This window comes from Chiloscyllium plagiosum, unplaced genomic scaffold, assembly GCF_037043375.1.
Source record: "Chiloscyllium plagiosum isolate Xiang-an unplaced genomic scaffold, Cpla_swu_hap1 HiC_scaffold_8, whole genome shotgun sequence".
Classification (NCBI taxonomy): Eukaryota; Metazoa; Chordata; class Chondrichthyes; order Orectolobiformes; family Hemiscylliidae; genus Chiloscyllium; species Chiloscyllium plagiosum.
This window is the reverse complement of record NW_028270146.1, coordinates 106,770,808-106,785,896: the sequence shown is the minus strand read 5'-3', so window position 1 is coordinate 106,785,896 and position 15,089 is coordinate 106,770,808. Positions and strand designations below refer to the sequence as shown.

The 15,089-nt window shown below is 38.6% G+C and overlaps 1 protein-coding gene across 1 annotated transcript; it reads right to left on the bottom strand.

Moving 5' to 3' along the window:
• Positions 1-8,629: 8,629 nt before the first annotated feature.
• On the bottom strand, positions 8,630-11,684 carry LOC148149484 (putative G protein-coupled receptor 139). The gene is made up of 2 exons (XM_087990227.1): positions 11,615-11,684; positions 8,630-9,537 (listed from the first exon to the last, which is right to left on the bottom strand). The coding sequence occupies exons 1-2, from the start codon at positions 11,682-11,684 to the stop codon at positions 8,630-8,632; spliced, it is 978 nt and encodes a 325-aa protein (XP_087846353.1).
• Positions 11,685-15,089: the final 3,405 nt, after the last annotated feature.

Here is a 15,089-nt window from a genome sequence, read left to right as displayed (position 1 = left end):
ACTGACTGCAGTCTCAGAGTGCGGTAGAAAATTGAAAATTGAACACTTGGCTGTGAAACAAAGATCTGAGTTTTCGTTGCTGTTTTCACATCAGTTCGAATTTAACCAATCAGTTTAAATTAGGCCCCAGGATACTAAAACCTAATCAAATTTGAAGTTATTGTCTTTGCCAACCACGAATGAATGAGATGAGCCGATGTTATGGAAATAAAGAAACGGACGTTTTGAAAATTCGCCATTGAGAGTAACTGCCATCTTTTGGGCGACTGCCATTCAAAATTCTCTCTATTAAAGGGACCTTTTTCATATGAAACACCTTTGCAGTAAAAACCCAAAGATCATCCAGGGAGATCTTCATCTGAAAGAAGACTGATCCGACAATGACAGCCTCTGGGTTGTTTTGAAAATTAAGTTGATGTAATTTTAATACGGTATTCTATTGGAAATGTTGGGGGCAGATATCAAGCCTTCAAGAGAGAGGACTTAGAGTTGTAAATAGTTGCTGTTTAACATTCACGCTTAGAGTAAAATAATAAATCAACATTTTTTTCTTTAGATACTGGCATTTGGGAATTCTCTGTCACTCATACAGATTACGAAGCGAGGTGAGCTTTGCGTGGTGTTTGGTTTAATTAACAAAAGTATTTACTGCTGTGTCATAACAGTATGGGGGCTCGGTCCGTGATTTGCACAGGTTTAGACAGACCAAATCCGAGATTTGGACAGGTTTCAACAGATTTGGAGAACAAAAGATCCCAGTAGATTTCAACACTTGCCAAATAGTGTCTTATATATTTAAATGAAACGTAGGTGAGACAATTTGTTTAATTTCAGTTACATATGGTTCATTGAAGTAAAAGTGTGAGAAACGGCTCTTAAAATTGCTAAAGAGGTCCTGGGACTCGGAGATGATTTCAAAATTTGCCAAGAAAGTTTAGAAGATCAGAAAAAGGCCACAATTTTAGAATTAGCAAAGACGGTAGAATTGTGTTTATCCAAGGACAACAGTAAAGATGAACTTGCAAGGGAGTTAGTAAAGCTCTTAGGTGTGTCAGAGAAACAGACAAGTGCAGTCGATTGACAATTGGGGAAAATGGAGTTAAAAGGTAAAGAAAAGAGAGAAAAGGAGAAAGAGAGAGAGTAGAAAGAGAGAGAGAGGAAAAAGATAGAGACAGAAGGTTCTTAGCTGAGCAAAGAGAAGGAGAAGGAGATGAAAGTGAAAGAGAAACGCAGAGAGAATTTGAACTCCAGAAGTTGTGAGTTAGTCAGGAAAGCCAAGGTAACAGGATAGCGATGAAGAGACAAGATAATGATATATACAAATATGTTAAACACTGCCACATTTTGATGAGAAAGGTGTGTTGAAGCCTTCTATATTTCATTTGAAAAATTGACTCAGAAGATAGCTTCATGATGATGGTTAATTTTATTTTAAAGGGCAAGGTGTTATGAAGTGGACAGCGTGTACTGTCCCTTTAAGAGAGAGTGAAAGCTGTTTTGCACTGAGAGCTTGCAGATACCCGTCATGTGACAGATTAGCTGTCGCTGTATGTACTGGAGAATTGAAATTATGAAACATATGGCTGTGAAACAAGGACCTGCGTTTTGGTTGCTGTTTTCACAACACTTCATATTAACCCAATCAGTTAAAACTATGTCCCAGGATATGAAAACCAATCGAATTTGAATTAATTGTTTTTGCCCATACTGAACCAATGAGACGATCTGGTAGTACGTGTATAAAGAATCAAACATTTTGGTAGTTAGCTAGTGCGAGTCACTGTCATCTTGAGAGAATAACTGCCATTCAAAACACCTCTTCCATATGAAAGACTGAAGATGATCCAAGGAGATCTGCAGCTGAATGAAGACAGACGCTGATGATGAGAGCCCCTAGATGGTTTTGAAATTAAGTTAATGTAATTTTAATCGGAGCTTTTATTCGAACAATTTTTTTTATAGATTTGGAGTCTGATAACAAACAGTTAAGGGAAAGGAGGCCTGTAGTTGCAAATAGTTGTTGTTTAATGATCACTTTTAGAGTTAAAGAACAAAATTGATTTTTTTTCTTTAAATAGTGGAATTGGGAGTTCTCTGTCATTCATACTTTAACAGATTACGAGGTGAGATGAGCTTTACTGGGTGTTTCGTTGAATTAGGAGAAGAGATTCCAACCGTGTCATAACACTTTGACTTTCACTGTACGAAGCCACGCCCATGGGCGGAGCAATACAAATAGCAGACGTTTGCTTTGACCCATCGACCTTTGGGTCATGGATTCCCTCCAATCCTACTGTGCCACCCTGCTGCTTGTGGAATGACATGAACACATTATAATATAATATCCATACCTGATGTCAAACAAGATTGAAACTATCTTTTGTCGTGTCCGAATGTTCTTTCAGAAAGGAAACCTGCACTCCCTATGTGACCTACATGTCACTTCAACCATGCAACAAAGACAGTGATTATAAACTCTGAAATGGCCTACAGCGTGACTCGATTCAAGGATAACGTGGACAAACAAAAATTGCTGGACTGTCCAGCAATCCGAAAGTTTATGAAAGCATTTGTTTTTAAAAGCAAGGAATCATCGCTCTTGTATTATCTTCTCAATATCCTTTAATGGGGTTTAAACATGTCCAGCTAGGTCAGTAATTAGGTCTTATGCCAAGCAGAACGTGAGAAGGTGACGGTGAGTGACGTCTCGAACTGCAGCAGTCCAATCAGGGAGGTTATACACACATTGCCATAATGGTTATGGCGGCAGTGGGGAGGGATATGGGGAAAGGAGGTGATTTTAAGGATTTCCACCCAGTGCCACTGAAGGAGCGACAAAACGTTTGTTCTTCAGTCAAGGTAATGAGCAGCAATTTCAGGTGGTGTCGCTGCCATATTTCTCCTACCCTTTTCATCTGGATAGTAGAGATGCTGGTTTGAAAAGTGGCATGTGTGGCTCGTCTTTTATATGGTCCATCATTCTAATAGAGAGCTTTGGTAATGAAGGAAGTTTTTCTTTGGTTGTGTTGCCAATCAAGTAGGTTGCATTCTTCTGGATGATGTTGATGTTTTTCAGCTTAGTTGTTGCTGCGTCCATACAGGTAAGTAAGGAATATTCCATCACTCACTTGAATGGTGCCTTTGGCATCAGGAAAGACGTGATGAGGTGAGTCACTTGCTGCACTATTCCTAGCCCCACATCTGCTATTTTCTTTACAGCATTTACATAGCTCTTCTAACTCATGTTTCGTTTGCTGCTAACTGCCAGAATATTGATAATGGGTGATTCAGTAAGAATAGTGCCATTGAATGTGGAGGGGAAATAATTTTATCTTGCCTTTTTAGGTATGGATATAGGTTGACAATTGAACAATACAAATATCACGTATACGTTTAACCCCGAGCCTGGATATTATCCAGGACTAGCTGCACTTTGACAACAGTTGTTTCAGTGTATGAGGAGGAACATATGGTGATGAACATTTTGCAAACATTAGCGAAAATGTTCACTTTTCATCTTGAGATGATGGCAGATCATTGATAAAACAGCTGAAGAGGAGATGGCATGGTGGCTTACTAGCTAACACTGCTACTGCAAAATGCCAGGGATCTAGGGCCGCTCCCAGGCTGAGGCGAATGCCTGTGCAGAATTTGTAGAGTTTGTTTGGGTTTCCTGTGGGTGCTCCAGATTCTGTCCACAGTACACAGATGTGCAGTTTAGCCGGATTGGCCATGAGAAATGCATGGTCAGCGGGATGAGATTGCCTTCAGCGGTTTGTGGTAGATACAATGGGCCAAATGGCCTCCTAGCACACAGTTTTAATTCCATAATTTTCTGATGGCTGCATCCAAGACACAATCCTGGGATATCTTGTATCTGAGATTAATGAAATCTAACTACTACAAACATCTTCCTCCACATCTTGATTTTGCTAGCAGCCACTTACATATTATTTCCGAAATTCAGATATTTTGTCCCAAGATTGAACTTAAACTGTTGTGTTGACAGGAAGTTGAGCGGCCTTTGCAAGGGTAGACTTAAGTGTAAATGAGCAGATTATTGTTAATCGGATGCTGGTTGAGGACAATCTTATAGCATGTTTACCAACAGTGATCTGATTTTTTACATTAGAATAGATTAAATTCTCTACAGTGTGGAAACAGGCCCTTCGGCCCAACAGTCCACACGGACCCTCCGAAGAGTAACCCATCCCCCTCTGACTAATGCACCTAACACTATAGGCAATTGAGCATGACCAATTCACCTAACGCGCACATTTTTAAAATGTGTGAGGAAACTGGAGCACCCAGACATGGGGAGAATATGCAAACTCCACACAGACAGTCGCCCAACGCTGGAATTGAACCTGGGACCCTGGTACTGTGAGGCAGCAGTGATAACCACTGAGCCACCGTGCCACCCAACATTTATACCACAATGTTGGATGACAATTCACCCACTGACCACTGATAGAGTCATTGAACACATTATTAACAACCACATGTATGTTTGAGAATGGAAACTAGATTTATACAAATCAAGGTAAGATTTTTTTACAATGTCCTCTGGAGTTAGTCGGATCAGAACCCAAGCATTTTGGCCCAGAGGGAGGCGTACTATGCTTGTGTCACATGAGCCTTCTTCAGGAATGGACCTGGCACGTTAAAATCCTATTTTCTTCCAACAGATGCTATCAGACCGGTTAAGTGCTATTCAACAATTTCTGCTTTTGTTCCTCCCATGTGATGCTCTATACACTACATGCTGCCAAACTGAAAAGCATGCAATTGCGATCACACTATCCTTCCATTACAAGTCAAATTTCTCTGCAAACCAGTATCCGATTCCTTACAATATTAGCTTGCACCTATTGCAAGGCCATTTGATCTGGCATCTTATAAAGTGTCTTCCGGGAATCTCGTTACAGTGTGCCCACAGGGTCCCTCCATTCACATCACGTACTTACTCCCCTAAGAAATGTAATCAATTGTTTTTGAAAATTATCTCTTCAGTAAACCATGTTGAGTCGACAGGGACACCTTAAAAATATCTAGTTGCCCTGATAAACGAATTAAAAATAGATTCTCACAGTTTCATTGCAGCAGATGTTAAGTTCATCGTTTTATGGTCTCGTGCATTCAGTCTTTCTTCATTTTAGAATAACGGAGTTGTATTCATTTTAGAATCTAACGGGACATCTCTGAAAAATCTCAGTTGTCACTTCCTTAAAATCCTTCGAATAAGACTGGCTAGGAATCGAATATTACAGCTAACCACTCCAAAGAAATTGCTCAGTGCCATTTCTTTGATATTTATGGTCTCCCATAGTCAGCCTTTCCTTTCTTCTTCCTTACTTATTGTGCTTCTGGAACATCTGATCCATCCTCTATAGTGAAGAATGATGCAATATACCTCAACAAATGATAATGTTTCTTTTCTATTATTAGATATCCAATCAAATTTTCTTTTCGGCCAATGATCGCTGTGTAAATCAGTTTCATATTTAAACATTTCTATTAGCTCATTTAACGTTTTAAAATCTTTCTGGTTGACTTTTAGGCATGCTCTTTCTAAACGTCTTCGTAGACATTCTGTACTCTGTCCTGCTTTTGAACTGTATTGTTTTTATTTAAATCTCATTTATCATTGCTAATTTCAACCACAAGGTATTTACACATTGAGTTTAAGTACCAACATGTATGAACTAACATTTTCTTACGTTAAATTTCCTCTGTCAAGAATGTTTCTAATCAGATAACCTACCTATGTCCCTTGTGGACTTTTAGTAACATCTACATTACTTCGTATCATTCTCACTACTTGCCTTCCCACCTACTTTGGACATTGCAAAATTACGGGGAAGATTATAGGTACTTAAATATAAACATAGATTTTAAAGTGTTGAGGCATTGTGCCTCCTCTATGTTACCTTTTCTAATAGACAACTAATTATCGTTATGGACACAAAAACGTTGTACAAAAAATGAAATTAGGAGGCTAGGCCTTGAGTTTATTTGATTATTTCGTTTTTGTATCGCCTTGATACGTGTAAAATATCTATGAATTAAAGATACTGTCTTTGCAATATAGAGGGGTGATTTTGCTGTTGCTTGACTGCCTCTAAAGGTGAAATAATGTTTTCCATGAGAATTTGATCCACTTTCTCCAATACAGAAGGAGAAGAGAAAACCTTTCGTAGTGCCTGTACAAAGCTGAACTTCTCGTCAAAGATAACACTTCGTGCTCAATTTACAAAACAGACTAATCTAGAGTTATGAAGGAAGAGGTTAAATGGATAAAATGCAAATTGACCAGATGTGAGAAATTTCAACAAAACATAACTATAAGGAAGCAAGTATTTTTATTTCTGTGCTTCATGAACCAGTTCAGAAATTGGACTTACTGATGGTGATGTTTAGATACTTGCTGCTGTAATTTGTTGTTGTTTTTATTGCTATTGTTGTTTTGTGTGTGTGTGTTTATTTCAGCAGGCGTTCTGATGCTGCCTGGTGATCAATGATTTACAATAATTGACTGCAGACAGGTCATTTTTCTAGTACATGTTATGACTTACTTTCCATGCCAAACCAGCTTATTGATGTCCCTTGACTGAAACAGGAACAGCAGTACGTGATGTTCACCCCGCGACTGTTCATGATACATATAAATTATTTGGAAGAGGAGACCGAGTTTATAGTATCCAAGTTTGCTGATGACTCTAAATTGATTAGATTACTTACAGTGTGGAAACAGGCCCTTCGGCCCAACAAGTCCACACCGAAGCACAACCCACCCAGACCCATTCCCCTACATATACCCGTTCACTTAACACTACGGGCAATTTAGCATGGCCAATTCACCTAACCAGCACATTTTTAGACTGTGGGAGGAAACCGGAGCACCTGGAGGAAACCCATGCAGACACGAGGAGAACATACAAACTCCCCACAGTCAGTCGCCTAAGGCAGGAATTGAATGCGGGTCTCTGGCGCTAAGAAGCAACAGTGGTAACCACTGTGCCACCGTGCCACCCACATTGAGAGGAAAGGCAAACTGTGCAGAGGATGTGGAAGGTTTTCAGAGAGATTCACTTAGTTTAAGTGAGTGGGCAAGGGTCTGACAGCTGGAGTACAATGTTGAGAGATATGAGGTTATCCACTCTGATAGTAATAAACATAGATCAGAGTATTATTGACACGGTTAAAAATTGCAGCATGTTTTTCAGCAGGGGAACTTAGGAGTACTCATACATGAATCTGGAAAAGTTGATTTGCAGATCCAACAGGTAATCAGGGAAGTAAACGTAATGTTGGTTTTCATTGCGAGAGAAATTTAATTGAAGAACAAGGAGGTTCTGCTGCAATTGTACAAGGTGTTGGTCAGGCCGCACCGGAATATTGTGAGCAGTTCTGGTCTTCTTACTCAAGGAAGGATAAATTGGCTTTGAAAGTGGTGCAGAGGAAACTCAGTACATTGATTCTGGAGATGAGGGCATTACCCTATGGGGAGAGGTTGAGTCAGCTGGGATTATACTCGCTAGAATTTAGAAGAATGAGAGGGGACAGAACATATGACATAGAACATAGAAGAGCACGGTACAGGCCCTTTGGTCCTTAATGTTGTGCCTATCTTTTATCTTAGTCTCAGATACAACTAACCTACGTGCCCTATATTTTGCTATCATGCATGTGCCTAACCAAGGGTCTCTCAAATGCCTATAATGTATGTGACTCTGCTACCACCGCTGGCAGTGCATGCCACGCAACCACCAATCTCTGTGTAAAGAACCTACCTCTGACATCTCCCCTCAACTTTGCTCCAATAATATTAAAAGTATGCCTCCTCATGATAGCCATATCCGCCCTGGGAAAATTCTAGGGTCTCCACTCGATCTATGCCACTTACCATCGAATACATCTATCAATTTATCTCTCATTCTTGGGTGCCGCTCCCTTAGAACACCACTGATCACCAATCTCCAGGCTGAATACTTCCCATCTACTACCATTCCAAGGATCTTATAAAAACATATAAAATTATGAAAAAGATAGGTAAGTTAGACGCAGGGAAGCTGTTTCCACTTCTGGTTGAGACGAGGACAAGGGCACATGGCCTCAAGGTTGAGGGAGTAGATTTAGGACAGAGATGAGGAGAAATTGCTTTTCCCAGGGAGTAGTGAATCTATGGTGGAATTCTCTGCCAGGGAAACAGTAGAGATTCATTCAAGATTTTCAACACACAGTTGGGTAAGATTTTGCATGGTAGGGAAATTAAGGGTTATGGGGATAATGCAAGTAGAAGGAGCTGAGACAATGGATAGATCACTCATTATGTTAATGAATGGTGGAGCAAGCTCGATGGGCCAGATGGTCTCCTCCTGCCTTTGTCACTATAAAACTATAAAATGTACAGAATATACGTTGCACTGCAGCCCTTACATGAATGTTCCATTTCCCTAGGCAGTTAGTGCAGCAGGAAATACATGAAGTCTGAGCTGGCATAGGAAAGAGAATTGAAAATTACATGGGACTAAATTATGACATGGAATCTTGCAGTAAGGGATGTTCCTGAATCTGTGCAATCGTCACATAGCGCTTACAAAATTCAAGTAGAATTTTATTGTCTCCATCATTTGAATAATTTAATAATTCGATGCACAGGATATTTGACCCCATTCTTTAACTCCTCTCTGAATTTATTCTGGGTCCCTGCATAAATAAATGGGTTGACACAGGAACTCAAAAGCTGAAGCATGAATCCAGTTTCGTCCAGAATAAAGTTTGATTCATCAAAATTCGAACCAGAGAAGTAACTAACTCTTGCAATTCGTACATAGAGGAAGGTTATAAGAAGCAGTGAATATAAAAGGATGAAGCTACCCGAGATTGCAAACAGTAAAATAATGGACCTCTTTCGCTTCTCCATCTCAGGGTCACTCTGATTTTCTCCACTTCTCTTGATGTGCAGTCTCCCACGGGACTTACTGGCAGCTACAATGTGTCTTACGGTCAGAGCATTCAGTAGCAAAATCAGAATGAATGGAAGACAAGGGGTTAAAATGTGGTGAGTCCAGTCAAATGCGATCCAAAATGGTGAAGTATAAAACATTGATTTCATCCCACAGAGCCAGGGTATGTTGTCGGTTATGTACACAGGTTCATATATAAGATACAGGAAACTATTTTTTATACAACTCAATGTGCACACAGTTCCTATGATCAAAATTGCTGTTTTCTCTGTGCAATATTTTATTTTTAACTTCTGGCAACAAATGGCCACAAATCGATCAAAAGTGAAGGCGACTGTTAACCAGACAGAACAATCTATAATTCCATAGTTTAAGACAGAACGGAGACTACATACTGGCGTGATAGACAAGAAACTAAGTGGGAAATAAATGCCAGCAATCCTGTTTAATATCACAGCCGTGATCATGAGCAACAGATCTGTCACCGCCATTGATATCATGTAATATGTGATACATCTGGAGAGACTGCATCTTCCTCGGGAGAGGATCACAATCACTGCCAGGTTTGCTGTAACAAAGAATGAAGATAACAAAGGAAGATGTCAGACTGCTTATGTGCCAATGTGATTGAGAGAAAGAGGGTGACAGGTATTCAAATGACAACTGAAGTTTTACGAACAAACAACAATCTATCTTAAGGATTGGAGTTGAATTGTTAAACTTCAAAATTTAATTGAAATTTGGTTACTGCCAATTACATGTGACAACATGTGTCTATGCTGAAAATTTTCACCTGAGTTGTAAAAACATAGTACAGATCACCAACAGAGGAAATTAAGAATGATGCAAAGAACAAGTGAAAAAGATGAATGTCATGCATTGAAGCGAAGGTGGCAGGGGGTTGATGAGGTGTGTCACATACACGAGAACAGACAACTTCTGTAACTATTTTATCTGTAATTAAGTTATTTAGTGCAAAGTTGGACATCATTGACAAAGTAAGAGAAACAGAATTAAAGCAGTTTATAAACAAAGACAAAGATTTCTCAAAAAGAATTTCAGTATGTCTGGCAGCATCTGTGTAAAGAAAGCAGAGTTAGCATTTTGGGTCCAGTGACCCTTTTTTTAGAACTTTAGAAAACCTTAATATATCAAGACTAGTGACTGATTCAGATATTTTGACCTTAAGAGCAGACTAAAAGCGAGTATATAGTGCTAATACCAGCAACATCACAAATAAGACACCTATTAAGCATAGCGTCAAAGTGAGTAAACGAAACTATTGGCTGATCACGTTTCATTCAAGTGGCATCACACCTATAATGCAACCCTTTGTCAGTAGTACTCTACCCTATTGGTAGGAATGACAGGTTTACTCCATAGTTGATATTGAAACTATTTATTTAGTTGCTTGAGATGCTTGGAGTTACCCAGCCTCAATAAAATCGAGGAATGAATAAAAATTTCCAACTGTTCTGAACAAAAGATCAACATAGCACACCACACAGCAAAGACACTGTGAACCTGTCAGCAACTATTCTAGAGTCATAGAGTCATAGAGATGCACAGCTTCGGATTTAAATGGTGTCTTGTTTTTAGATTTAAAAGCTAAGTATTGCATTCTGTGAATTTTAATAAATATATTCACTTTTAAAACAATCAAATCTTTCATGTTTGTATTTTTTCAACTATTGTATGTCTTATAGTATTCTTTCAAGTGATGTATTTACGAAAAGAAGACTGAACTCAATAAGTAATTGTGGAAATCAAGCATTTCAATCCCACAACAGACAGTCTCATTCAGTGTGATAACAATCAGTATAGAAGTTTTCTTCGCAATAATCACAAATATGTGTACACCTTACCTGCGGTCTGAAAATTTACACAGCACAACAGTTAATAATACAAGAGAATTACATTTACAATAAGATAAAAAAGAAAACGTCTCATCCTCAGGGACGGAGTTGGTGACAGAATGGAATCACAGAATGGAAACAGTGAAAGCAACAAGAATTCACTAACAGAAGCAATACCCGCAGCATAATCGAGGTGCATGAATTCCAGGATGACAGTTAATTTTGCATGCAGTGGGTAGATCAATAACGGAATAGAATTAATTTATGAAAATGAAACATTGTGATAATTCATACTGACAGCGACAGCAACACAAGTTGAGAAATTACATTACTGGAATTGTTAGATTGAAAAATATAAACGTAATAAACTATTTCAGTTGACAAAAATTACAATTATCGACAATAAATTTACTGTCCGTGTTTAGAGTGAATGAAAGGCAAATTAATTATCATTGTAACATGGGAGAGTAAGTGGACAATGAAATGGAGAAACTATATATTTAAAGTATCGAAAATATGTCACCAAAGCAGTTCAATGATACAACAGATGCTATACAATGAGCATGAATTTGAAATAATGTTCACTGGAGAAAAGAATGCTGCAAATGGGAGGAACCATTCGAAATAGAGAGAAAAATATTTGCCATTAAATTGTAAAAATTATACACTTTGAGCGAAGAAGAGCAAGTTTATTTGAATCGTTGGGATTTGGTAATCATAAGAGTACGGATAAAGATAATTCGGCAAATAAATGATATCAAAAATGAATTACTTTTTCTAATACTCTACCTGGGATCCCGACAATAGCGAGAGCGGGATAGTAAATTGCAAAGATCAGGCCTTTGAGTGAGACATGCATTTCTATCAGAAGCTCTGAGAGTGATGTGAACTGCACTGAAATATTCACGAGTATATACTGATGGCAGACTTGAGGGAGCTAATTAGATGTTTTCATTGTCTACCAGACTGCACTAATTTGAACAAATAATGAATAACATCATGCTCATCTTTACAGTATGATGAAATCACTGGCCTTTAAGGCGTTGCTGACCAAGCTCCGCTGTGAAATACCCAATGACAAAAATATTATCATTGCTGAAGTCCTTCATAAATGATACAATTTTTTTAGGTTTTAGCAATGGTTTCAACGAATTTTGCACTTGAGTAGTACCCAACTTTAAATGAGTTGTGCACAATATACATGGCTTTTGGCATGGAATATAAAAGCAGATACATTTTGATGCAATAAAAATTAGGGGAGGTCAGGGGAGGTGACATAACTTTCCCTTCTGTAGATTGTTAAGCTGCAGTCAATGTGACGTCCTACACATAAATGCACATCCCCTTGAAAGTGTGAAATAGTCTCCAACTAGCTGACCATGTGCACAACATTCTAATATAGTACAGCAGCCTTGAAAAAAAATCTGTTTTGGTAAATTTTGCAGCTCATTATGTTTCGTTCAGTTTAGCTTGTTAAAGTTCATGTTGCTCCATTCTGTAGAGATGTATTTGGATGAGAACATTTGCATTTATTGTTGAACATGTCGAAGTTGATGTGGTGTGTGCAGATGTCATCATTCAAGATGGTTACTGTCTGAGTAATATGGTGTCGTGTAGCTCAGCATGATTACTATCAGAGGATCCAGATCCAGTTCCGTACATTTGAACTGGATATTGGTAATTAATTTGCTGTGGACATAAGTGGTCTTGAGTGCCAGATGAGAAGTACAATTCATCAAGATTTGATTTACTCTTGATTAGTTACATTATATGGAGACAGGTACATGAATTAAGTGATACTTCATACGATCAGTCCAGCTCTGTACACTAAACCCCAATATCAAGAGTTTCCTTCCTCTGTGTTTTCATTTGAAGTTTACAGGTTTCATCGTGTAATTTTACTTCATGTGTGCAAATTTCCACTTCAGTTCAGTTCAGTTCCATTGAAAGTAAACAATAGTAATATAATGCGAACATCAGACACAAAAACCTAAAAGGCCAATATGAAAGGGCAATGAGAAAGACCACAGCAAAACATCTTTTTTCCAGATTCCTGCCAACCTAAAAACTTCTAAATATCTCAGGTGAACATTATCCTCCAAGATGTGATAGAACATAAAGAACATAGAACAGTGTAACACAATACAGGCCATTCGGCCCTTGAAGTAGTGCCAGTCTTCTATCATACTCCAAAATCAGACTAATCTACGTACACTTCATTGGAATAACTTTCATGTGCCTTTCCAACAAACGTTTAAATGTCCCTAATGTCTCTGATTCTACTACCACTGTGGGAGTGTATTCCAATCTCTCTGAGTAAATAACCTACCTCTGACATCAGTCATAAAACTGCCTGCAATACCTTAAAATTATGCCCCCTCGTGATTGACGTTTCTGCTTTTGGAAAAAGTCTCGGGTTATCCATTCTATTTATGCCTCTCAACAAATTGTACACCTGTATTAAGTCAGCTCTCATCCTTCTTCGCTCCAGTGAGAAAAGCCTTAGATCCCTCAAACTTTCTGCATAGGACATGCCCTCCAGTACAGGCAGCATCCTGGTAAATCTCCAATGCACCCTCTCGAAAGCTTCCACATCTTTCCGATAACAATGTGATCAGAACTGCAACATAACCTCGAGGCTCTCAAAGTCAATCCTCCTGCTAATGAAAGACACCACACCGGGTGCCTTCTTAACAATCCTATCAACCTTGGTAGCAACTTGAGGGCTCTGTGGACATGAGCGCCAAGATCGCTTTGTTCCTCCACACTGCCAAGAATCCTGCCTTTAACCCCGTATTCTGCATTCAAATTCGACCTTCCAAATTGAATGACTTCACACTTTTCCGTTTTAAACTCCTTCTGCCATCTACTAGGTCAGCTCTATCAACATGTCTTTGCAACTGACAATAGCCCACCACATTACTCAAAACTTCACCAACCTTCCTGTCATTGAAAAAACTTACTAATGTCGTTGGAAATCATTACACATGTCAGAGAAAGTTCTTCTTTGTTACAAAAATGCATTTCAGGCTCTATTTACATTTCCCTCAATGTAAACGTTTCTGAACCTCGGTATTTCTGTCTATAAATTCCAAACCCAACAGCCAAAGGCTTTGATCTGCCATATTTGTTTATTTGCTATTGCCTTTCATCCATATCCACCATAATTCTATTTTCCATTTTTTCAACCCTGGATATTTTCTTAGTGCTAAGTTACTACTGTTAATTAAATATAATGTTATTATTTATTACCGGAGCTATCCAACCTTACTTTTCACTCTTCCCTTTTATGGAGAAAACTCATTGTTTGAAATGCATGTATCGCAAATAGGTCACCCTGCAACAACGTTACTATTCTGCGGTATTATTGAACCACACATTTCTATGAGAACTGATGATTTCTCCACTTAAATAGAAATCATCAGGATATTCCAAATCAGCCTTATTAAGTCTTTTTGAGCCTGAATTTGTCACTTTACTACACGATTACAGTTAATTGCTCCATCCATTCATTGTACCTAAATTTTCCTCAAGCGCTGCACAGCTGAACGCCTTTTTTTTTTCCTTTCACGGTTATAAATGTCCTGTAATTGTAACGTTTTCCAATTTATTCAAAATGAAGTCTCCCAAAGATCACCTTCACTGAACACTGATGCACAAAGAAGTTAAGTCATAGCAACTTTACTTTGTTAATTCCATATCACACTTTTCTTTCTATTTTACAAAAATCCAGGAAAGGGAAAAATGTGCTGAACAGGAATGAGAACAAACACATAAAATTTATCTCACCTCTTCAAAGTATCAGTAAATTGTTGAAAATGTGAACATTGAAGCAAGCATTTAGATTTCATGAATGCAAATATTACTAGTTATTAGATTGAACGACAGTCAATGACCACCATCCCACCATCATGCTACACTTGTTCTGTGGGTGTTCTATTTAGATGTTTCCCACTCATCCTCAACCAACTCCCATAAATGCAAAGACTTTTCTTCGTAAAGCATATCTGATCCCGGTTATGAATGCAGAGACAAACTTCAAAGGCACTTCGATGGTCTGTGCTTTCCAAGTGCGCTCAGTTGATCCAGTTAGCTTCTCAGAACCTGTTGGCATGTTATTCGATCTTCCTTGTTATTCGATCTTTCCTGTCCAGATTTTTATCATGTGCCTGCGGGAGACGCAGCACAATGATAGCTAACTCTGATAAAGTCTCTGACTTACAAGCTAAAACGAGAGCATGTAAGAGCGAGTGAGTGTAAATAA

Coding starts and splice junctions, on each gene's coding strand:
- LOC148149484 (XM_087990227.1), bottom strand. CDS start 11,684: ATGCATGTCTCACTCAAAGGCCTGATCTTTGCAATTTACTATCCCGCT. Junction 9,538..11,614: donor CGCTATTGTCGGGATCCCAG/GTAGAGTATTAG, acceptor TCTTTGTTACAG/CAAACCTGGCAGTGATTGTG.